This window comes from Hippoglossus hippoglossus, chromosome 19, assembly GCF_009819705.1.
Source record: "Hippoglossus hippoglossus isolate fHipHip1 chromosome 19, fHipHip1.pri, whole genome shotgun sequence".
Taxonomy (NCBI): domain Eukaryota; kingdom Metazoa; phylum Chordata; class Actinopteri; order Pleuronectiformes; family Pleuronectidae; genus Hippoglossus; species Hippoglossus hippoglossus.
Genome location: NC_047169.1, coordinates 6565918 through 6589146, shown reverse-complemented (window position 1 = coordinate 6589146; position 23229 = coordinate 6565918). Strand labels below are relative to the sequence as shown.

The following is a 23229-nucleotide window of genomic DNA, read 5'->3' as shown; positions in this document are numbered from 1 at the left end:
ACCGTGGCATGATTTTACATTTGTCGTATAATCTTCAAATTTTACACAATTTAAACGCAGGACTCACACGCTTCTCACAACAATCACAGTTTCATGCTTGGGACCATAGTCTGTGTATAAAGACTGACGACATGACAGCTCCCCAAAAATCACCAGAGGTCATATTCTTGCCTCCTCCGTGTTAGTGGACGGGACCTGGACCAAACTGGAAACTCAAAGTCAAATAGGTTTTTCTGTCAATTTAGCTTAGAGACAAATGTATGTTCAAGTTTTAATTGGTTTTAATTATTTATTTGATGCTAGAAAAACCAGATGAAACAAGCCCAAGATGGCAGCGTTCATATTTTCGCTTCATGTCTGGGTAGTGGAAGGAAGTAGATGTCGTCCATCTTTATATACAGTCTATGGGTTTAAAACGCTTTGATTGGCTGGTGCCTGCGCTGACTCATGAAAAAAAATAAACTTCTACTGCGATTGATCCACAATGCAGTTCAACGATGCACCAAGTCGCTCCATTCGAAGTGACTGAGCGGTGTTTACGCTCGAGTCCTGCGTAAGAGTAGTACTCCTCCACACTGTCGGCACAATGCGAGGATACAGTCTGCTTCCTCGGATCTAGCACCGGTGTCACGCACACGAGCGAGTCCGCTGATGTGAGGCACCTTGCCTCGCCAGCTCGGGTCGTAAGTGCTGTGCAGAGCAGAAAATGATGAGAAACGATGTCATACAAGGTCCCCAGCAGCCGGGAGCGATGTGTTTCCCACTTTACTGTAGCTGCGTGGTGAAGCTGGAGAAGCAGCCTCTCATAAATACATTTGGCTTATTGGCAGACGGACATCAGGAGAGAAGTAAAGAGCGCATACTGCCCGATGATCATCTCATGTTAGGTTGCTTAGTGTGGACAGAGCGGTGATGAGAGAAATGTAATTCGTTTTTATGATAAATTCACTGTTAAATCTGTGTTTAATGTTGTGGGACTATATCCCAGCTAGATTTTGTTTTACATTCATGATTATGGCATCTTGGGTCGATTCATTTTTTCAAGGTAGTCAGAGCTGGAACTGGCCCGAATAGTTTGGTCTTGGCACAGCTCAGGGGAGAGGGATGGCCGCCAGAGGAAGATTTGTTGTGTTGGAGGAGGAAATGGGGGGGGGGGGTGGAACCATTTAGATGGAAGAATTCAAGTAAGTTCAGATATGTTCCACAAGACAGGACAAAAAAAAACAAAAAAAACCCAGAGGTTCTCCGAAGAGCAACCTGGGGGTGCTACTGGCACTTCACCACATTCAGTTTGCTCCTTCATACGTTGCAGGAATGAGTGTGTGTATGTCTCAAATGCTCAAATGTCGCTGGCCCTTCAAAAAAAAATGGAGATTAGTCGTTTGTTTTCTCTTTTCTCGTGACGTGGTCGAGTCACTTCCTCCTCTCTCCGTCATCTGGATCTCTCTGCTGTTTTATGAGCTTCTCGATCTCGGCACCAAGTGTCTGTAGATTCTCCTGTGGACCAGAGAAAAGACTTTAAGACTCTGTGACAATGAGACGGGCTGACGGGCTGACGAGCTGCGTCTCTGCTTTTATTTCTACAAGGAAAGAGTACAAGGTACTTAAAAGTGTGAATAATATTTGTTGGAGTAGAAATAGTGATTCTATTATAGTAATTACTAAATAATCATCCTCCTCATATACAAAACCTGCTTATCATCAGGTTAAAAATCATCATCGCATCTCAGTGAATGTGAAGCTTTAATTTGCCTCCGTCAGTGTTTTGTTCTATTGTCACTTTATTGTGACCTTGTTGAGGTCGTTTTTTTAATCATTACTTCAGGCGGCCTGTCATTCATCTTTCATCCATCGCAAAGAAAAGTCGCTGGCAGAAAAATACGCCCACATTCATCGTCTAATTTAGGTTTTTCGCGTAGGCCGACCGAGACAAGTCTGACAGTGTAACACGTGAACATATTTTTTAAAAAGCATCCCACAGCGCCTTCATAAACAAAAGTGCACACAGCGAAAAAGAGACGAACATTAAGGAGGCTCCAACAATACACGTTGTCGAAGCTCTAGTTCTGTATCTAGATTTCACAGCGCCTGTGTTGTTATGGTGCCGGCAGCGCCCTGCACACTTACACAGTCAAGTCACATCAGGCTGAGTGACTCCAGAGGTGGAGCATGACACTGGCACATCCAATTAATTATCCACTCATGTCATCAAAGCTTCAACTGTAATACACTCACTGCAGATTAAGATACGATGCCAGCAGCTGCACACACCCCCAGTATCCTCGGTATCGCCCGTGCGTGTGGACCAGTTTAATACTTATGGGGGGGGGGGGGGAATGATGCCTGCTTGGGGAGTGCTTACCTTCAGAGTAATGTTCTTCAGCAGTGTGTCCTCCAGCACCGCCTGCAGCTTTCTGTTGATCTCCAGCGACAGATCCAGGGTCAGCCCGCTGTCCGCAGGGTGGGAGGTGTAAAGCGAAGCCATGATGCCCCCCCTCCGGCCCAGGTTGGCCTTGATAATATCCGAGGCCTCCGATGACAGGGCCCCTGTCTCCTCTCTTAGCACATAGCTCTGGATAATTCTGTGGGAATTAAGGAGAGGAAACGAGTCAAACCACGTTCTTTGAGAAAAAAAAAAAGAGGAGAGGAAATGGAATGGGTGCATGGCATCAGCCTGAGACTGTTAAGCAAAGAAAATTGAGAAAGTGGGATTCATAGGTGGGAGCATGGAGAGCTCCTACAGAGCAATAAAACCGTTTCCAGCAGCAAAAAAGCAGCAAAAGCAGCGAACGCTACTGGAATAGTAATTCTACTCGGGTGCCTTATTGAACCTGTGTAAATGGAATACACCCAGTCACAGCAAGAAAGATTATTACTGTACCAGCCAGAGAAGGAAGAGGAAGAGAAAATGAAAACTGTGGCGTTTGAATCTACTCCCAGAATTCAAATGGTTCGTGTGAATACTTTGACTGTAATCAAATTGATAAAAAATACTATATCCACTAGGTTTCACTTTTTTGCTAACAGATTTTTATTCTGTGTGATAAATACATATGTATATTTTGCTAAATATAACCTCAGAGCTGAGAGAAATATTTTGGTTGTATATAAGGAGGATTACGCCATGTTCTTTAAAGCCATTTTAGGGTAACTGCAAATACTCATTGTGGATATATATATTTATGTTCTTTTCACAGGCTGTAGTCTCACATTCAGTGGTTTTATTACCTCGGTAGATTTTTGTATGATGTTGGCAAACTGTGTGTGATACCTGCTTTTTCATTAGATTCCTATAAGATGATGTCATCTTGACCCTTGACAAAACATTAAGCTTCGTTCCCTCGCTCAATACACGTATATTATTGTTTTGAGGATTCTCTGGCTATAAGCTTCTGCAAACACATCCGTGTTCTTAATTCTCTCTTCAGCAGTGCAGTGTGTGTGTGCAGGTAAAAGAGGGCTGTGCACTGTCCTTCCGAAAAGGTCAACAATCTCATAAGATCAATATTTTGAACCTGTTGTCAACCCAGCCGTGTACCTGAAGCACTAACCAGAAATGGCAACAACACTCAGCCCCCTATCGACTTTGTTTAGTTCAAATTGAGGCTGCGTCTGCGGGTGTGTAAGTGTAACTGCACGGAGAGCTCGGAGCAGAGGGACGTTCGTGACCGTTACGTGAGATTCTGCAAAAAGATTCCCACTCAGTAAAAAATCTGTTTTTCTAAACAGAGGCAGACGACAGCCTGACTTCTAAAGCTGAAAGATTCTCAAGGGAATAAGTGGAGGGAAGATTCAAAGGAGGTGAATAGCTACAACTGAGAATTCTAGCACAACTTCTACTACTACTACTACTACAACAACAAAATGAAAAACCAGTTAGTGTACTACATTCTTTAAGATATACCCTTTTCTGTGCCGTGATGGCTTTGATTCTTCATATTTAGCAAAAAGTGCTGCTCAGAGCAAATACACATATACACATTATTATGTCTTTAAATGTTAAACACAACATTATTTCCATGGAACAGTCATTGTCGCTGGCAACCAAGTGACTAAGTAAATAAGGAACCCGCTATTTAACTATTCCTCTAAGTGAAGATGCTGTGTAAAAGATCTCTGGGGGTTGAAAACGTGTTGATGACTTCTGTTATAGACATTTCAGAAGGTAACGCGCATTAAATAATAGAAAATAGCAAGATAAGCATGTAAGTAAGGCTAGTATTTAGCATTGAGCCACCTGGGACACCTCCTTAAAATGTTGAAGCAACTATCATCATAACCTCCACCGAGAGGGTAGTGTTTTCTCAGGGAATAATTCATGGATCTTGTTGAACAAAAACAATCAGGCACATGTAGACGACTGATAGCTATGAGTGAGTGTGTGCAATTTATTGTGGCTTGATTGAATTTAAGGGGACTGCTGGTTTTTGGCGAGGCAATGTGCTCTGAGTGCCATTCTAGTTTTACCTGGAATAATGATATTACATTTAATGAATCAGAACACATTTTTTACATGCATTTTTAGTGTTTAAGCCATTTTTCGCACTTGCTCCTTTCTGTCTTTCACAGAAGTCAACACAACACATAAACTTGAAGTGTATGGTGCAATGAAAGCAAAGAAGCCTATGGTGCAAAAAAAAAAAAAAAAAGCCATGGAAGCACAACAAAGAAGCAGCCGACACAAAGTGTTCTCATTCACACGCACACAAACACCTGGGTTTGCACACACAGGAAATGAGACTTACCTCTGACTAGACCGGCAAGGGTCCGTTTTTTGGACCCCAGCTCCATCGCGACAGTGTTTAGTAAAAAACAAAAAAGTGACAGAAATCAAAACGATGTGGCCACATGTTGTGCTGAATGGCATGCACAGGTAGGCGGGGGGTGCAGGGGAGCATTTGTGAGTGACATGTCCTGTTTCCAACCCCCCCCCCCCCCCCCCAGTTGACAGTGCAAGCAATGAGGGCAGCAGGTCAAGCATGCATGAAGTGAAGGTGGCGATTGAGCGCAGCTCTTGGACATGTTGTGTCAAACCAAACTACAGAGACTAGTCCTTAAACCTTTTATAAACCTCCTGACAGGAAGAGTAGCTACAGAGAAAATACACAACACACTGTGGTGAGAGGGAAATCGATCTTAAACAATCATTGAAGCTATTTGTTATCTTAATTGCCAAAGCCATTTGTTTAATAAGGTAATTATATAATATAATTAATTATAAGGTAATTATGTGTATCATATTTTGCAGCAACATGTAACACTGCACCTGCTCTATTAATGTGGATACTTATGAACAGTGTGGCAATGGAACAACCTTGAAAGGATCCAGCATATTATACTTTAACAGCAGGTGTGGATCCTCGGCAGCCTGCACTAGATTTTAAATGGCTTTGATTTGCAGTTAGTTACCTTTGATGTCAACCTGAGCAGAGTGAAAATGGACACTCGCCAGATAAATGGCAATCTTCACCTGAACAGACCGACTGCTCCTGCTTTGTTCGCATCTGCTTTGCATCACCGTCCTTTTAATTAAAGTCACAGGATTGAACCATTTAGACTTAATGGTCAAAATGAGCAGGTGTTGCTGTTGAAGGACAGACATCATTGCCCTCGATGCTGCCATTTCTACATTTTTTTCTTTAGCTCATTTACTTCAAATCGCAATTTCAGTGTGAAGCCAACGACCCGTGTTCGACTTCGCAGCAGCGAGTGAACATGCCACTTTAAAAACATGATGTGAAATACCAAGAGGTGACTTAGACTCCACAATGTATTAAAGTAGTAGTAAACTGATGCAATCGTGATCAGTCAATGAGCAAACGGATGCATAACACTGTCATCACACAAGTGTGGTATGGATGTGCAAACACAAATTAAAAACTATAATTAAATGTTTAATTATTTTCTTCCACTATCTGTCCCACTACGCTTCTGCTTCCATAACTCTGTCCCTTTGTTCCTCACATGCTTCAGGCTCACAGGTAGCTTAAGCTGGCCAGTGTTCACCAGGCTGTCCTGGAGGGATAGGGACAGAAAGGCAAAAAGGACAAATTCACATCTCACGTCTGCATTCGGCGAAGAGCAACACCCCCCCCACTAAGCTAAGATTTTTACAGAGCTAATTATAGCCCCGGCAACCGTGGGATTCGTCCTCAATTTTAACTCCTGAATGTAGGTTGAGGTTAATGGATTGAATCCAAGTTAACAGCTGGGAAATAAATGAGATGAGGGAGAGACGGGATTGGAGCGTTGTCGATATCATCTGGTTACAAGAGCCATTGTGATGCTAAACTTTAACCAAATGTACGGAGGGATCTTGACTAACCAATGAATAAGATTTCATTAATTTGAGAGGAAAGTCTTAAATCCTTTTGGCTCAATGAGATGGTTTTATCTCCATAACTCACTTCATCCCAGCGTAGGGATGAACGATCCACTTCTAAACCCGCACATGAAGTGCAGTGATTAAAATACACCAAACGTCCTTCACACCGCCTCTTTAGTTTACGGGATGAATATGGATGCAACATTGTTAAAGATCCATACTGAGGCATTGCCCCCCCACCTCGGCTTGCCTAAAAATAGCTCTGAGTGAAGTTTGTCACAAATCAGAAGTGCAATGTTTGCAGGTGCTGGAATTCAGAGAGGAGAGAGAGAGAGAGAGAGAGAGAGAGAGAGACGACGAAGAAGAAGAGGGTGGGGAGCCTTAAATTGTGTTTTTCAGCATAAACTGTCTGTCAAGGTCAGGAGCGGAGGTGCAGTGTGTCTGAATATGTGCTGAACGACAAAGAAAATGCGTCGACAGAAATATTACCCTGTAGTATCTGCAATAGGCAGTTCTAGATAGTGCTTATAGCTGTAGAACATGAGTTTGTTTCAACATGACTGCAGGAAATTGCTCTTTCCAAGTGTGTTATCACATGAGGTGTTTTCTTGAAGGTGACACAATTTGTGAGTACAAGAACTCACAGGATGTTTGAGGGTAACTTGTATATAAACCATTTAGTATTTGAACTTTCTAAGAGTAAGGAAGGAGCAGTTCCTCACAGCATTCTCTCATTCGTAGGCATTTTTTTAGTTTTTTATCCTGACGCCACTTTTATTGTTTAACATCTGCAGCTTGTGGCTTTTTCCCTTTTCTAGCGATTGCACAAGTGCTGATATGTTGACAAGCTTTAGTAAAACTGCATTAAGACTACTAGGCTGTTACTTTGAAACTGCTGTCGGGTCTGGAACTGTGTCAGGTTTGTGAGGTCGTAGAGCTTTTGCAATGTGTGTCGGAAATTTCCAAAGTTGATTCATCCACGTGGTTTGTTTGAGAGTAAACCAGGATCCACAGCATCAGAACAATCTGAGCACCATGCATTCTAAATCCTCAAACTGCCCGAGGTTCCCTCCACCTCTCCCTGCTCCCTCTACTTTGGCCCATGCCACTCACTTGGTCTTTTTGCGGATCTCTTCCACCAGCTGCTTGATGTGATCTTCCATGAACTCAATTTTTTCCTGCTTGCGAGCCAGTGATTTCTGCAGGCGGACAATGCGCTCCACAAGCACGGCCTTGTCCACCTCTGGAAAGCTGTCCACGACCACAACTGAAGGACCCGACTGGCTCTCTGGCGACCGCTCTTCAACACCACCGCTCCCACCGTGACGTGCGTTCAAAGAGCCTGGGGAACGGAGGGGATGGCCACAGGAGTTCAAAACTTTTTAGGTTATATGATGACTCGCTGTAAAGTATGTGAATTTTCCATAAACTAAAGAAGAAATATAAATATTACCATTTCCCTTTGTTATCATGAATTATGTAAATAAAAAATACCTTCTTTAGAGGGTGATTCATCCCACCACCACTATTGAAAAACAAAGCCTTAAATGGTAATACTACTGTCTGTGTTAAATACTAACCAAATCCAGGAGCAGTACCTGAGGAACTAGAGCGACTGCCCATACTGCCGGCATCCCTGTCGCAGCCTCCGTTCTCTACCTGCTCCATTCTCTTACGGGCTGTAGAAGAAAAGAGGGGAAACTGTCAAAAAGAGACACTAATACCAATACATCTGTGATATATATATATATATATACACAATTAGAAATTGACTATTGAATATAAAAAAAATTATCTGCTGAATTCAACAAGTTAAGTTGAGTTGAGTTTCTTTGGTACCATCTTCTTAGAATAAGTCTTAAGCTAAATCTTTTGCTGATTAATGACCTAAACTATAAATTGATTATGGGAGCAGAAACATTTTACATTGTACCTTTTACCTAGTTTCAACACGAGCTGCGACTGACAGCCGGGACCCACTGGGGATTCTGACTTTGAAAATGTTCCACGGTCGAGCAAAAATTAACTGCGTATGACATTTTTTCGAACAAATTACTGTCGGGAGACGCAGTGAAATTCGCAGCTAAGCATCACTGCTTGAGTTTGAAGGTGTCTACCTGAGTAAATGTGACGCAGGTTGATTTTGAAGGAGAGTGCCTGCTCAGCAAACCTTTCATGCATTTAAAAAAAGGCTTGAAAATGACTGTACTGTAGTCATGAAGTGTAATTGCAACACTGATGATTGACAACAGGATCCTCTAAGGAAAATGTTCATTGCTCATTCCAGGTAAAGCGGAAAATCTTGTGCATACGAAATAATGATGCTTTAAAGTTACTGCGTGTGCCCAGAGAGCAAAGAAGAGGAAGGTGGCTCAAAGGATAATCCTGACAGGGGAATATTAGCTTTCTATCTGTACATTCCCATCTCCCTTGTTTCTTAATCACATTACACTTTCTCCTCTTAATCTGCATGTGACCTGACTTTGAATCCCCAAGTCTCTCAGCCAAGCTGTTCCATACTCAAGATATACGTCAGAGTAAAGTGAAAGTAGATGGGCAAAGGGAAATCCATGTCTCTCTTTATAGCATAGATTGATGTATGCATAGATACACGGATGATGTGAACACAATTACTACTTTGTCATAGCTGCGGTTTAATGGTAATGACAACCCTGTTTCATACATAACTCTGCCTCTGGGTTTGGTCTTTTCTGTGAAACGTGTTTGACACGTATGACTCTGACGGCTTCCTGACCTTGTGTTAGTTGTTTTGTCAGGTCCTTTATGTTGGCAGCTTGTTTCCTTTTCTGTGTCACCAGCTCGTCTCTCAGCTCATCGACTCTGGTTTTTAGCCGGGACACCTCGGTCTGCAGCGCTGTCCGCTCCTCCTGCAGGCCCTGCACCTCCTGCTGCCGCAGCGACTCCTCCTGTTTCAGCTGCCGCGACTGCACGACAAATACAGAAACGAGATTTAAGTGAAGAAATTACAGCATTCATTATTTTCAGCTCTTCTCCCGAGTGCCAAGCCAGGAAATATCACTATTCATGGACTCTGTGCGCTCTAGGACAGACAACTCATATTTTTTTAATGAGACCACTGTAACTTAGTGGCAGTTTTCAATAAGGTATTCTTGCAGTAATAGTTTGGTGAACTGTATTGTTCTGTTAATCAGCTGAGCTTCATTCATACATCAATTCTACATCTATCCATCCCCCTGTGCACTCAGAGTTCCCCGACCTTGTCATCGAGCAGCCTCCTGGTCTCCTCCAGCTGTGCTTTGAGCTCTGTGAAGCTGCTGGTGAGCTGGTCCAGCTGACACTGCAGTGCGTTGCTCTCTGACTGGAGCTGGGCGTTCTTGCTGCTCAGTTTCTCGGTGAAGCCCAGTAACTCCGCCTCGCGCTCCCTGCTGCCTTGCACATCGCGCTGAAGGTCAGTCATCTGGCTGGTGAGGCTTTCCACTTCATCACGCAGAGACGTGATCTCCTGTTTGTCTCTGTGTGACCCCAAACCCAAAATAAATTTACCAGATGTTAAGAAGGTCACATTAAATGGACATTAACAACACATTTCCCTGTAAGTGCCATGCATTTACTGGGAATTATACATGAGAGTTAGATGACGAACAGCAAGTTAAAGAAATACTCGAAACATGAGCTCATGCTTGTTATCCTTTTAATTATGTGTAAATAATACATAATTTTTATTGCATCTGGATTTATTAAGATCACTGAAGTGGATAAAAAGAACGAGCCACAGTCACTGGTACTGAAGTTGTCGACGGACCAAAGAAGTTTTGCAACCAAGTTATTTTCTTTTCTTGCCAACAACAAAAATTGTTGGTGCTTGTGGTGGAAAAAATAATCCCTGCTGGTCAGAAGTACAGCCAAAAAAAAGTAGAGAAGCTTTTGCACGAATCAATTTGGGTCGGTGCCGCCTACTTATGGCACACTGGCACACACAGAGAGCAGCATTTCAATAAGTGGAAAGGTTTCTCCATCAAGTCACATGCTCATGGACAGCACAGCCACAAACCCACAGAGACCCCGAGTCCCTGACTGTCCTGTGAGCTAAATCCAACTCTGGCCTATCTTTGAAAAGGGACAAGAACTATATAACAACCTGCAGCGTTCTGTCATAACCAGAAATGACTGAATGTTGATATTCAAGTCAAGGATTGAAACATGCCAGGGAGTTAACATACGTCTGTATAACCATATGAAAAATGAGGAATGATCTTGTCAAGACTTAAATGCTGAAAATGTTGTTTTACTGCCTGTGCAAGTTTTGCAGTTCAGCCACAGGATCCCACTGTGTGTATTTTCACATTAATTTATTGCTGATGTGAGAAGCTATTTTTGTCCTTAGAAAGGACCATGTTCAATTCCTCTCGTCTGTCCTAAAATGGACTGACGCTACTGGGACTAATTAAGAAAAGGTATTAATTAAGGTGCTCTGTTACCAACACAACACTAAGCAAGTGCAGTGTTCTCATTTGTTATAGCTTGACTGTCACATTTCTGTATTGTCAACTTGTAGTCCTGGTGCTCGAGCCCGCAGCTCTATAAACTAGGATTTCATCGCTGTGGAAACCACGTGATGTGGAGATTCATCACTGGAGCATAATTAATAATGGAGACGTTAAACAAACATCTCATGGGCATCTGGTTATCAGATTACAGTGTGTGAGTTTTATTCATACTTCATGCTTAGATTCACAGCAAGCTAAAGCTGTACTCAGCCAATGTAGCACACTTGCTTTGAGGGAAATTAGTGTGTCACTTGTTGCCGCAGAAAATAAAGCATAAAATCAGTTTCCTCTAGTGTAGTATATATGTTGTTCTACGCCTGGAAAAGTTGAAAAGCCATAATCTGCAGTAAAGGGACAGAAAATACTACTCTACTTATCAGGGGACCTTAAAGAGATATTTAGATTTACCTCGGATGCTGTTTATGCAGAACTGTCCTGTGGTGTCTATTGATTTTGCTCATCAGTGTGTACTATTTAATTTATTGCTGTGTGTGTGTGTGTGTATGCTTCAGCTTCTACAAGATCAGTGTGAGAGTGTGTGTACCGTTGTTGCTGGTCCTGGAGAGCAGCGATCTCATCCATCTTCTCTTTCTGGCGGCCGAGCTCCGCTTTCTGCCGGTTGATGATCTCCCTGTACTTGCTCAGCTCGTCTTCCCAGCGCGGACGCTCGTCCTCTAAACACTTTAACTGCACAACGACACCCACATATTGAGCTGAAGATGTGTTGATATTATACACACACACGCACACGCACACACACGCACACTCTTATCTGTGAGACAAACCTTGGTGCGTAAAGTCGTGAGCTCATCCATGCCCTCTTTGTAACTCCTCTTCAGGTCATCCAGCTCTTTGGCCTTCACTCTGTGTACCTGCAGAATGCATCACGTTATATGTTAGATACATATCCACAATTATACATATGAGAGTCTGCATAAAAATCTGTTTAGGTCACTAAACCTCTAAATCCATTTTTAAAAAGGACACATAATACTGAAAAGGTTTCTTCTCTGGAAATTCCAAATGATGACAAAGGTTTAATCCAGGTCAGTGGTTTTGCACATCAACTTAAACCTCCATCACACTTAATGGGACAAATTACTTTCTGAAAATGTTACAGTAGCATCGTTTTACTGTAGATGCATTTCCTGGCAATCCAGCTGTTGAATTCATTAAAGTTATTTTGCTTACGCACTCATTTAGCATGTGAAAGCAAAGTTGAATAATGTTTCATGTCATGTTTTTAAACGAAGCTGTTAACTGGTACGGGGGCTAGTCAACTTTTCCAAGAAGCCATTAGCAGCCTGCCGTATCCACGACAACATATAATGAAATAGAAGATGCCTGCAAATTCATCATCCAGTTCCTCGATTCATCCCTTCCCGTCGCATATTAATGTTGACTACCCCGACAGTAATGGAAACTCACTGTGCATTATTTATGACTGAGCTGCATCATCACTTGAGCACAACACACACACTAAAGTAAACAAGGACCAGTTAATTCATCAGTATGAGTAACGTGCCAGAAAGTGTGTTGCCACTGGAAATATCTCAAATAATAATATAACAATAGACCAATAAACCAATAAACCTAACCCCAATCAAAGCAGGAGTACTTAAGAGAAAACCCTCACAGATGAGGGGAGAACATGCAAAGTTCACATAGAACCGCCCCAGCCCAACGAGGATTCGAACCAAGAACCTTGCACGGTGTCGCTAAGAACTTCAATTCGGATCAAGACATTTTAAGGATTTGTAAGCTCCCTTTGGAAATCAGACTGTGGAAAGATGGCGACAAAAGCCTGGTGTCTTCTGGGTGGTTGTTAAAATACACGGCATCGTATTGATTATTTCTAGGCCACTTATTTTTAAAAGTGCGTTGTCCCCTCAGAACGGGACAGAAAAACAGGTCATTGTGTTTGGAGTGAGTCCATGTGTGTGTCCGTGTGCACGAGTGTGTGCCTGCAGAGCCAGTTCCTTACTCATTACTAGTTCAGGCAATTACACCTCTCGCACTGATGGAAACAGCTGAAAATACACTATTTTACTAGAAGACCTGGCATCAACACCACAAATAAAAATCGGAATAATGTAGCATAAATACTAATGTGGTGTTTGAATGAATGTGTGTACGCGAGTGAGAAAGTGTTTGTTTGTGTGCACAGTGGTTGTCACCTCTAATTGGTCTGTTTGTTCCTGCCTGTGTTTCTCCAGCTCTCCCTTGGTCGCTCTCAGTTTAGCATCCAGTTCGTTGGACTTGAGCTCCTCCGATTCCTGGGAAACAGAAAAAACAGTAAGAAAAATTAAAATGGAGAGAATGCATTGAGTGAAACAACAGCAGAAGAGATGTTGACAGCTGAGAAGATACGACTCAGGGAAGAGTAAGCAATTAATTATAATGAGAAACAGTGTCATAATTGGCTGGTTTCAGTTATATTCAACTTTTTCCTGGTTTAATTAGCTACATTAAATTACAGCATACCTTCCTTTTAAATATGCAGATAATCAAATAATGTATTACGAAAATTCTCTCATACAATTGTTTTTTCGGGAGCTTCAAGTCCTGTTTATTGATGTGATGTTCACTTATATGATGTTTTGTACATGCATCCCAACCCCAGAGAGAAAAGTTAGGCAGCTCTTTACTACCATCATAAGGTACAAATGAAAACTGCCATTCTCCTGAAACAGAATCAGGCCTGTGCAAAGTTCTGATTTGCACATTTAATAAAAAATCTGTTCAAATTCCTACTTAAAAATCCAGTTCCTGTATGTGAAAGCAGATACAGCTGAATATTTCCCCAACACGTGTAACTGATACACGTTCAATTAACTCATTTCTCTCATCAATTGTTTGATCCTTTGGAAGTAGGATCATTGATTGCAGGCCTGTTTTTATATGAGTATACAAATGCATCCATTTTGCCCACATCCCTTCAATAGACATAAAAACCCTGACTTGCAGTTTGATCCTGGGGGCACAGATCTCCTTTTTTGTTTGCCTTGCTCCTTCCCCAGAAGCAAACCTAATACTTCTGTGTCACATATCACACACCTGGTAGGTTCGGATCATGTCCTGGCAGTTCTTGCGGATCTGTTCGGTCTCCTCTTTGGCCTGGGCCAATTTTGACGTGGTCTCTCTTAGTTTGTCTTTCGTTTCCTGCACATAGGTGGACACAAGCATGCTTTCGTATTTAGAACGCTCACTTCAATACAAAGCCTGTGCTTGTGAAGGTTAGTGTTCTTCTCGAACAGATGTATACACACATGTACAGACAGAATGATTTATACACACATCCACCATCCAAACAACCACGAAGAGAAACATTAGCAGATCAGCTCCAGCGGCCTTGAGCATCTACTCGGTTTTTGCCTTTTTCCCTCTGTTTATAGTTGTGTATTCGCTTTGGGCCGGTTAAAAATAAAACCATTATGCTGTAATAGACATTTTCAAAAATAGCTCCAGTGTAAATGATGATTTTCTTGCAGGGTCATTACTGGACCGTTTTCACCTCATTTCATTTCACTCCTGAATAATAAAAAACAAACATCTAATCATGTATTTTTATGGGGCGGCTGCAGATAATATGACTGAAGGGGGATGTCATTTGTATCGTGGAAACGTTTGGCAGTTACGTGTTCGACAAACAATAGGCTCTGTAAATGAAGAAAAAAAGACACGAAGCAGGAAATTTACTGTGTCGTTACAAACGGAAATGTTGTGTGTGTGCACTGTAAACTAGAGCTGCAGCGACTTTATGAAGCCAAACATCCTATCAGCTATGTAAATGTGCATTTGATTAAAATTTGAATGCAGCATGTCCACGTGTTCAATCGCAAGTAAATACAGTGCTCTCTTCTCAAAATAAGTTAAAACCTGACATTGTTCTGTTACCTTGTGTGCATCCGCCTCACTCTTTAATTTGTTCTGGGCCCATTTGACCTTGATTAGATGGGAGTTGATCTCCTCCTTCAACTTTTCCACCTCTCGAGTCATCCTGCTGACCTCTCCTTCCTGAAAAGACAGAGACAGATGGGTGAAGCAGGTACAATGGAGGAGAGCCAACAGCTTTTTGGCTTCACACAACAGTGAGACGCCCCAAGAAGGTCATACAAAGTACTGCCGAACGTAAAACTGATTTACAGCAAGTACGAACTTTAAATATTAAGTACAAACTAATAAATGGGACAGGTTAATATATTTATAATATTTCCTTATGCTAAGTTTGTACTCTGTAGAAATGTTTGGTTTTTGTCAGATGTTGTCTTTCAAGCTAAATGCACATACAACCTGTAAGCAGAGCGGTTATTGAGTCTTTATGCCCTTATTGTAAGCAGTTTTTCAAAATCACTCTCGACACAGAACTTACCTTTGCATCATACAGCTGCTGCAGCCGGCCTTTGTCCTGAGCCAGCTGGTTTCCCCGGAGCGCCTGGCGGTCCACCTCCTTGGTGGCCTCCCTCAGCCTCTTCTCCAAACCCTCCTTATCCCGTCTCAGGTCCAGGGCCTCTTTCTCCCCCCGCACATATTTCATCACCATGGTCTCCTTCTCTTGACGTGCCTCATCGCATTTCCTGTTCGTCTGAGACAGTTGTTTAGATGATGATTTAGAGTTAATGACATTTCCCACAATTCGGTCACTGAGCTGCTTATACTGAACAAAGTGATTTCCCCTCAGGAATCCCTAAAAGGAGATGGCTGGGGGAGAACATTTAAGGTCTCCTCTACTTAGCATGTTGACAAATTCAACCTGGACTGGTGCAAGTGATAAAACAAGCACACATGGACTGCATTTCAATGTGGATGGAAGACTAAACTGCTGACTTTTTCCAAACAAGGTTGATTTGCCTTTACATGGCAGCAATATTACAATTTCAATTCTCTGGTGCCTTATTTCACTGCGAGTGAAATATAATAGTTTTTCAGCCAGACTTTCTCAATCCCATGTTTTGCAGTTTTTCATGTTAACTACAGCTGTGAGAAACAGAAGCTGTCATCATCAATTAATCTGCTAATTATTTTCTTAATTAATAAATTATTTTTAATGCGTAAAATGGCCTAAATTATGAGTACAAGATGACATATTGTTAAAATACATAGCACGGCCAAAAGACAAGATATTGACACAATTAAACACACAAATTACGTAGAAAGGTATTGGGTGCTTATTTTCACAATAAAATGCTGCCAATCAATGTATAATGATGCCATTGATAATTTCTGCATTTTAAGACTAAGCGCCACACTGGTGCACCTGCTGAATGGGGCCCTTTACTCTAAGTCTGGTGGTTCATTCATTGGTTTCCCTATTCGTCTCACACCTGTGTGTTCATTCCTCATCCCATCGAGATGCACATGTACCTGATTTTCTCACTTTGTCAAGATATGACAGGAGAGAACAGTTTTATGTTCCTGTGCTCAACCTTTTCCAACAGCTCGCTCTTACAAGGAAGGAAAAACTGTACAAATGCTTAAAACATAATCTGGTGTGTGCGTTTTGGTTTTTAAGAACATAGATGTAGCACATGATGTGTATTTTAAATAAAACCAATAGATCAAAAAGAAAGAAGGAAGCGTCGATTAAATGACATAACCAAACGTTTCAAACCACTGGGGCGACAGCTGATTAGGACTGGGTCAGCGTCTTATTACAAGGGAGGACTGATAAATGGGTCGGTCAAGAAAGGGACGACCGAGTGCAGAATCTACCTCATACTGTTCACTGAACGGTGAAATTAAAAATTGTGAAGTGTGACAAAACTGTCAAGAGTAAAATACTGTACGTGGCTTAAAGCAGGTGGGTAAAATACAGGAGGAAAAATGTGCTCTCCTGCACTATTCGCTTAACAAGTGATTAAATCTGCAATAACACGAGTTTGGTGTGCAGGGACCTTGACTGTTCAGCTGCTGGCTTTGTAAAAACATATTTTTTATTTTATATATTTGAGCTTTTTCAGAGTAAGCAATCATTTTTATCTGAAGATGAATACCACATTTCGTGATGTGAGGTGGTGCGAGTTACTCTCTGGCAGAGTTGTATTGATGGATATGCATTAACTCAGTTTATTGTTTGCGAACCGACAGATGCTGCAAACAGATAATACTCGGCCAACGGTTTATCAAGAGATTAAAACAGCAAATGGAGCCTGTTAAAAAAACATTTACTACAACACAGCACACAAGAAGATGACTTACTGTTTGTCTCAGCCCTCTCATATTGATAAAGTACTTTCTTGTATATGCACATTATATACACATGTATTGATGTTTCATGAGCTGTGGATGATGACGAGTGCAAAGTGCTGCATTGTGGTTTGAAATATGTCTGCAATGGTTTTCATCAGCTCTGATCGGCAGGGATGAAAACATGACACCTAGGTGAATGTTCCAATTTCTAAATATAAATAGCCATGAACATTTGCATACTCGTTATTTTTTACATCTCGGAAACAACATAAAAGCTTTATTTTTCTTCGTATCATTCAAGATACAACACAGGCAAGACGGCAGAGGTGAGAGAGCTTCTCAGTTTCATTTGCTTTTGTGACATCGAACATGACTCACTCGGGGGGGGGGATAAAAGAAGGCAAACTCCTCTAATGGGAATGGGGAAAGAGTGAAGCGCCTTATTTAATGGGTTCACCCACAATTAAACCTGCTATTGTCGTAGGCTTAAATGGGACAAGACCAGACACGCCAATAAATGCCAGACTGGGGCAAAACTATGTTGCATGACCAGCTTATCAGAGAGTCACAAAGTATTTAGGTCCCAGTTGTACCTGTTCTAGTCGGTAGGCCATCTCCTTCTGCATCTGCTGGAGGGCAGCCTTAGCAGCCTGGTCCTGGTGAATGAGTTTCTCCCGTGACTCCTTCAGTTCTCTGAGTAGCTCCTCCACCCTGCCTTCCAACTGCAGAAACAGGGAGTAGACCGTGTAAACAACGTGTTGGGCAACATGTAAGCCTGGGACACACCTGGGATAACTTGCTACATAGGATGACACCTGACAGAACATGCTGGAGGCTAAATGAATTGAGACAGAAATACATGTGATGAAGATCTTTTACCTTTTTTTCCTAAAATATGATCAGTGTTGATCTGATTGTTTTGTGTTACATTACAATGTTTCTTGGTCTAACACATTTAATATATAAAGCCCACATCTAGTCCTAGAAAATAAATGGAATGAATCCAAGCATACATAGAGCATATGTAATGGAAATTCCTCCAACGACCTTTTGCTTGCACAATGCTTAAACAAATGCCGTTACCAAGAAAGCAAGAATCAATTATCGTTCCTTCTATAGCAACAGCGTTGCTAGACCAGCCCCAATGAATAGAGCAGCACTTGAGTGAGAGTTACATGGGGAGCTTTTCTAATTCAAGGGTATGAGACACTTACAGAAAAAAGACATAAGGTGTTTAAAAATACAGAATTCTTGTATTGGGATTTTGGAGAGCTATTAAAATCAAAGCAAAGGTAAAACACAGATTTCCCGCAAATGAATACAGCCTTCGATGCCTGTGTTGTCTGTTGAATGCTCGTAATCAGGACTCAATGTCCTTTTCTACTCTCCGTACAGATTGCTTTGTTTGACTTCCTTAATTACCAGCCACACAGAGCTAGACTGCAGCTGATTGAATTGGAGCGTAGCTGTGTTTGGTGCTGCTACACATCCGTTATCCTCTGGTTTTGTCCTTCAATTGAACAATAGTCAGCGTTGGCTCCAGTCCAGCCTTTCTCTTGAAAGTATATCCATATAAAAAGGGGATCATTTAAGCATTTGACAAACAGAATAGTCTTTTTTTTATCTAATTAGAAAATGTATGTTGTGTGATCTGTTTCTTGGATGATGAAATAGTTTATTAAACACATGATTTTTTTTAAAAAGCTAATTACAAAGTCACTGATCTGCTGTTAAACCCATAATCTAATTAGCAATCTGCATTTGAATGAATGAGGTTGCTGTAAACTGCTTTTATACATATCTTCCTTCATCCCATAATAGCAGCCCCTGACATTAAGTACACTGACAAGATTTAAGGCATTTTCAGAAGTAAAAATCTGGTACAGACAGGAAGTCGAGACAAAACACAGCATTGGAGCACTTCCTTGCTGATGAAAACCAAAGCAAAAGGAATTTCCATTGTTTTGATAAAATCTTTTAACAATAACAACAAAGCCCATTTGGACCAGAGGACACACACATAACATGAGCAGACAGCAGAGCATGAAACCAACCTTTTTAATGGTGGCCATGTGTTGCTTTTCTGTCTCCGCCCTCTTTTTCAGCTCTTCCTTCATGTTGTCCTTCTCTGAACAGATACCCAGGATCAGCTCTTGATGTCTTTTGTTGTCCTCAAGCAGCCTATACACACAAACGAACCACACACATACAAATAAGCACACAATACCAATTCAGGTCAAGTCCACACAAAGCACTGAAGAATTTAGACTCTTGTTAATTAGGGCAGAAGCCGGAGCAGGATAGGAAAAGTATGTGGGTTATTCTGTGTCATTTATACAAAGTCCAGTATCATTACTATAAAACATGCACACTGTTAAGACTGTAAATTACAATTATTTGTGTGCGTCAGCTTCATAAAGACACTTTTAATATGTGTATTGTTGAACTAAAAGGCAAAAGAATTAGTAAATAGGTTAATCTCTTGTTAATCTGACCCATTTTGATGTAATGTGTAAAATTATGTGGTGATGGCGTATCAATTAAAACTTAGAAAATAGCACATTACCTCTTAATAGCTTTCTCCTGTTGTGCATACTTGTACTGGATACACTTCTCAAAGACCATCATGCAGTCCTCCTGGTCTGTGGGGAGCCCATTGACAGGTGAGCTCCCTTTTCTCTCGCTTCTACCCTCAGGCAGCTGACAATCCAAAAGCTCTGACTCCAGCTCATCCAGCAGTGACTCCTGTGACAGCGAACGCTGGATTTGGGAAATAAGCTTCCGGCTGCAATCGGTGTCATACGGGCTCGGCGAGGAATGTGAGGGGGCTGAGGTGTTGGCACTGGTTTGCGGACTGGAAGCAAGTGAGGAGCTGACAGTATCTGAACTGGGGGTTGAGGGGCCATTTGAGATCCCAGATGTGGTAGCGGAGTCAGTAGGGGAGCTTTCGGAAGTGCTTTGGACAGAAGAGGGTGATAGACTCTCGGCTGAACCATCATCAGCATCAGCAGGCAATGGCTCAGTGGAGCAATTTGTAACCACGACTGATGGCTGCGCATTGCAGTTTTGAGTTGTGGCTTGAGGGACGTCATCTTCATCAAAAGTCAATAAGGTTTCTGTTGTGCCTTCAAGAACAGCGGGAGAGTTTTCTACCACATTGTCTAAAGAGGTGTCGAGGGCAACCAACGCTCCACCAGCCTCATCTGAAAATAAAGATATCCCTTCTTCCATAGAAACTGTACTGTTATGACAGCCAGTGTCAGCATACGTCTCACTCCCCTCCAATTGTTCCTGACTGCATGGTAGAGCTTCCGCCTCTGTCTTTGTGTCAGTCTCATCATATGTAGTGCTCTTTATTAATTCCCTTTCAGTCTGTGCTTTGTCTTCTGCCTGACCGTACATTTCTGAATCATCTGCACCATTGTGATTTATTTGTTCCTCATTATCTACGCTGGTTGTGCCGTTGTTGAGCTGATCCACAGGGGGAGATCCCTCAGACACAGATTCGGCCTCTAATCCTTCCATGATGTGAGCATCTGAAGCAGGACCAGGCTGTTCCATGGTCCCTCCTTAGGTTAAATCTGTCAGAGAGGAGGAAGGGAGAGAACGAGAGCTGAGTGAAAGCAAAGACCGATGAGCTGTTTGGGTTTTCATAGACTACGGCAACTGTTTCCCTGTGAACAACCAATAGAGCAGGTTTGTGCTATCTGCATATTGTGTCTTCCTGGTCAAAGGGTACAGTCATGGCCTTGCGTTGAGCCAGGAAGAACTATGACGCTGCTGGCTATAAACTACATATTTCCTCATGTTGGTTCTCTGGTGATTTGCAAGTTTATCTGTAACTGCAAGACACATAACTCGAAGGCATACCGAGCGGACGAAGGCAAACTCACACACACTGGGAGGTGTGTACCTGTCAATACCTGACGTAGTTACCCTCGTAGGCGTGTGGTGCAGAATGTCCCACAGCTAAGATAGGTATTCATGATTATTACACAGTCAAAATGTCACATCCAGGTAGACTTTGGACTATATTACTATAGAAATAGAGGTAATCTAAACCAAGTTGAAAAATCTGAATTCTTACAAAGGTTATTTAGATAAAAATTCAGTTCACTTTATTTTAGAGATGCAGATAAAATGTATTCTGCTCAAACTATGGAATAAAATGATCAAGAAAGAAGCTCTGTCTCCAGCCCTGCTTTGGATCATTTACACATTATTCCCCTGGCTCTGTCAGCATTTACTTGAGGTATTAATTGCTGAGATGACTGAAAATAGCTGCAAGCCATAAAAAACTTACACACACCTTTCTGCATTACTGTCCCGACAGCTGGTCTGTGGCGGCCGAGGCCCCTTCCTATGTTTCCTGATCCAAAAATCCTCCTTTTGGATCCAACCCCTTTTCTCATTCAATCCCAGCTGTAACCTTCCCCTCAAATGCAGATCGACATTTCAAACCTTAAAACAACACCTGGGAACCTCCTGCTTTCTTCTCGTTTCACTTGTGACAATGAGACAAAGCGAAAAACAGCAACATAATCCAGCTTTTCTCGCTGAGCAGTGGAAACAGTTACAACGCGTGTAATAGCAATGATGCCCTTGCGACAGGTGTCATAGCACAACACTGACCCGGCTCGTCACCGTAATAACACCAAACACATTTATTACAACACAGCCTTAATGGACGATGTGTAAAGGATGTGTGATCGTCCCAGTTGTATTCAATGCTGCTTTATTAGCCCTTAGTTTCATTTAGATTAATGCAATGCCGACTTTAGCTCGCTAGCTGCTCGGTTAGCCGTCAGGCAAACGCTTAATTCAGTGTAAAACGTAGCACATGGTTTAGATTAAAAAACGCAGCGAGCTAACAACGGACGGATCAAATGTCTTGGCAGATAAACCGCAGGCTGACATGTTGAATGGAGCCGCCGCTGCCCCCTCGCTGGTCAAGCTAACGTCGGCGAGAGAGAGAGGCGTTAGCTAGCTGCAAGTACACCGAGGCTAGCGCGGCTAACGCTAGCATCTAACGCAGAAAAAAACAAAACAACAACCCAGAGGCGCCGCTGAGTGAAGGACGGAAGTGTGTCCACTCACCGAGGGAGGAAGAGCCATGGTGCGGGTGAATGCGAGGTGACGATCGGAGTGAAGGCGAAGTTCAGGCGCGCCGTGTCTCCAGCTGACGGCCACAACAAGTCACTGCGATATGACACATCAACAAATATGGCCGCCGAGGGAAAAAACGACGAGGGCAACACGAGCCAATGAGAGGGCCGGGGTGAGGAATGACGTCATCGGAAAGTCGACAGGAACACCGCCCCCCCCACACACCTTTGTCGTTTATTAAATACACACGCGCGCGCGCACACACACACGCACACACACAGTGAATAGCAAATACTGTCAATTGTTTATAGTTATGCAGCACTAAATAAATCCTACTTTACTTAATTGTTGCAGCTGTGTTTAACTGTACTCTCTATATACTGTATATAAATACATATATACATATATATATAAATACATATATAAGGCAACAGAATATTATAGTCTTGAATTTAAATGAATGATTAGTTTTATTGTGTGCCATTATATCATGAATTGTTCAATGTTTGTCATTAACAGCAATGCCTGAATTTATTTATAGCTGACAATTGTTTTAAACAGTTATTGGTTTATTTTCCACATTTATTGTTTGCGTCTTGCTGAAATAAGATAAGATAAGATAAGCGAATCCTTTATTAGTCCCATAATGGGGAAGTTTGCAATATTACAGCAACAAGAGTCAAAAATAGGCATCAGTAGGTAATCATAAGTAACATGCAATACTTAAATGTAAGTATAATAATACTTAAGTGTAAGGAAATAGAAAAAGTATAGAAAAATATGGAATAAAGACAAATATATACAGTGTAAAAACAAGACAAAGATGTACAGTGTGAGAATATGTTCAGTGAATGGATTGCACATGAACCATTGTATTGCACAGCCACAAATAGATAAAGAAATAAGTGGGGAAGTCTATTGTTTTAAGCGGCCTCAGATATCATGGATCCAGCACCCAAAGCACATATAAACACTTTATTAGTTTATTTATTTATTTATTTATGATAGGACATTTTATTTCCTTCATTACTTTCACTTTATTAATTCCCTTACTGTTTTCTACGGCCTTAATAGTTGTAA

At 41.8% G+C, this 23229-nt stretch overlaps 1 protein-coding gene across 3 annotated transcripts; it reads right to left on the bottom strand.

The window, feature by feature from the left end:
• Positions 1-352: 352 nt before the first annotated feature.
• Positions 353-22293, bottom strand: ccdc186 (coiled-coil domain-containing protein 186). 3 transcript variants are annotated; one of them, XM_034570210.1, is made up of 16 exons: positions 22141-22293; positions 19610-20624; positions 19098-19224; positions 17637-17765; positions 15227-15439; positions 14752-14871; positions 13912-14016; positions 13032-13130; positions 11640-11726; positions 11399-11541; positions 9564-9819; positions 9081-9270; positions 7906-8004; positions 7439-7667; positions 2363-2582; positions 353-1497 (listed from the first exon to the last, which is right to left on the bottom strand). In XM_034570210.1, the coding sequence occupies exons 2-16, from the start codon at positions 20602-20604 to the stop codon at positions 1414-1416; spliced, it is 3096 nt and encodes a 1031-aa protein (XP_034426101.1). In that variant the 5' UTR covers positions 20605-20624; positions 22141-22293; the 3' UTR covers positions 353-1413. The 3 variants fall into 3 exon arrangements, with proteins under 3 accessions (XP_034426101.1, XP_034426102.1, XP_034426103.1); XM_034570211.1 differs by having other exon boundaries at positions 7924-8004; XM_034570212.1 differs by lacking the exons at positions 353-1497; positions 2363-2582 and adding an exon at positions 5222-6015.
• Between the last annotated feature and the right edge of the window lie 936 nt (positions 22294-23229).

Bases quoted from the DNA above. Each gene is read 5' to 3' on its own strand.
- ccdc186 (XM_034570210.1), bottom strand. From the start codon at position 20,604: ATGGAACAGCCTGGTCCTGCTTCAGATGCTCACATCATGGAAGGATTA. The intron at 9,820-11,398 runs GTACACACACTC...GGGGTCACACAG, and splicing joins CTCCAGGACCAGCAACAACG to AGACAAACAGGAGATCACGT. The intron at 2,583-7,438 runs GTGAGTGGCATG...TAATTCCCACAG, and splicing joins GAGATCCGCAAAAAGACCAA to AATTATCCAGAGCTATGTGC.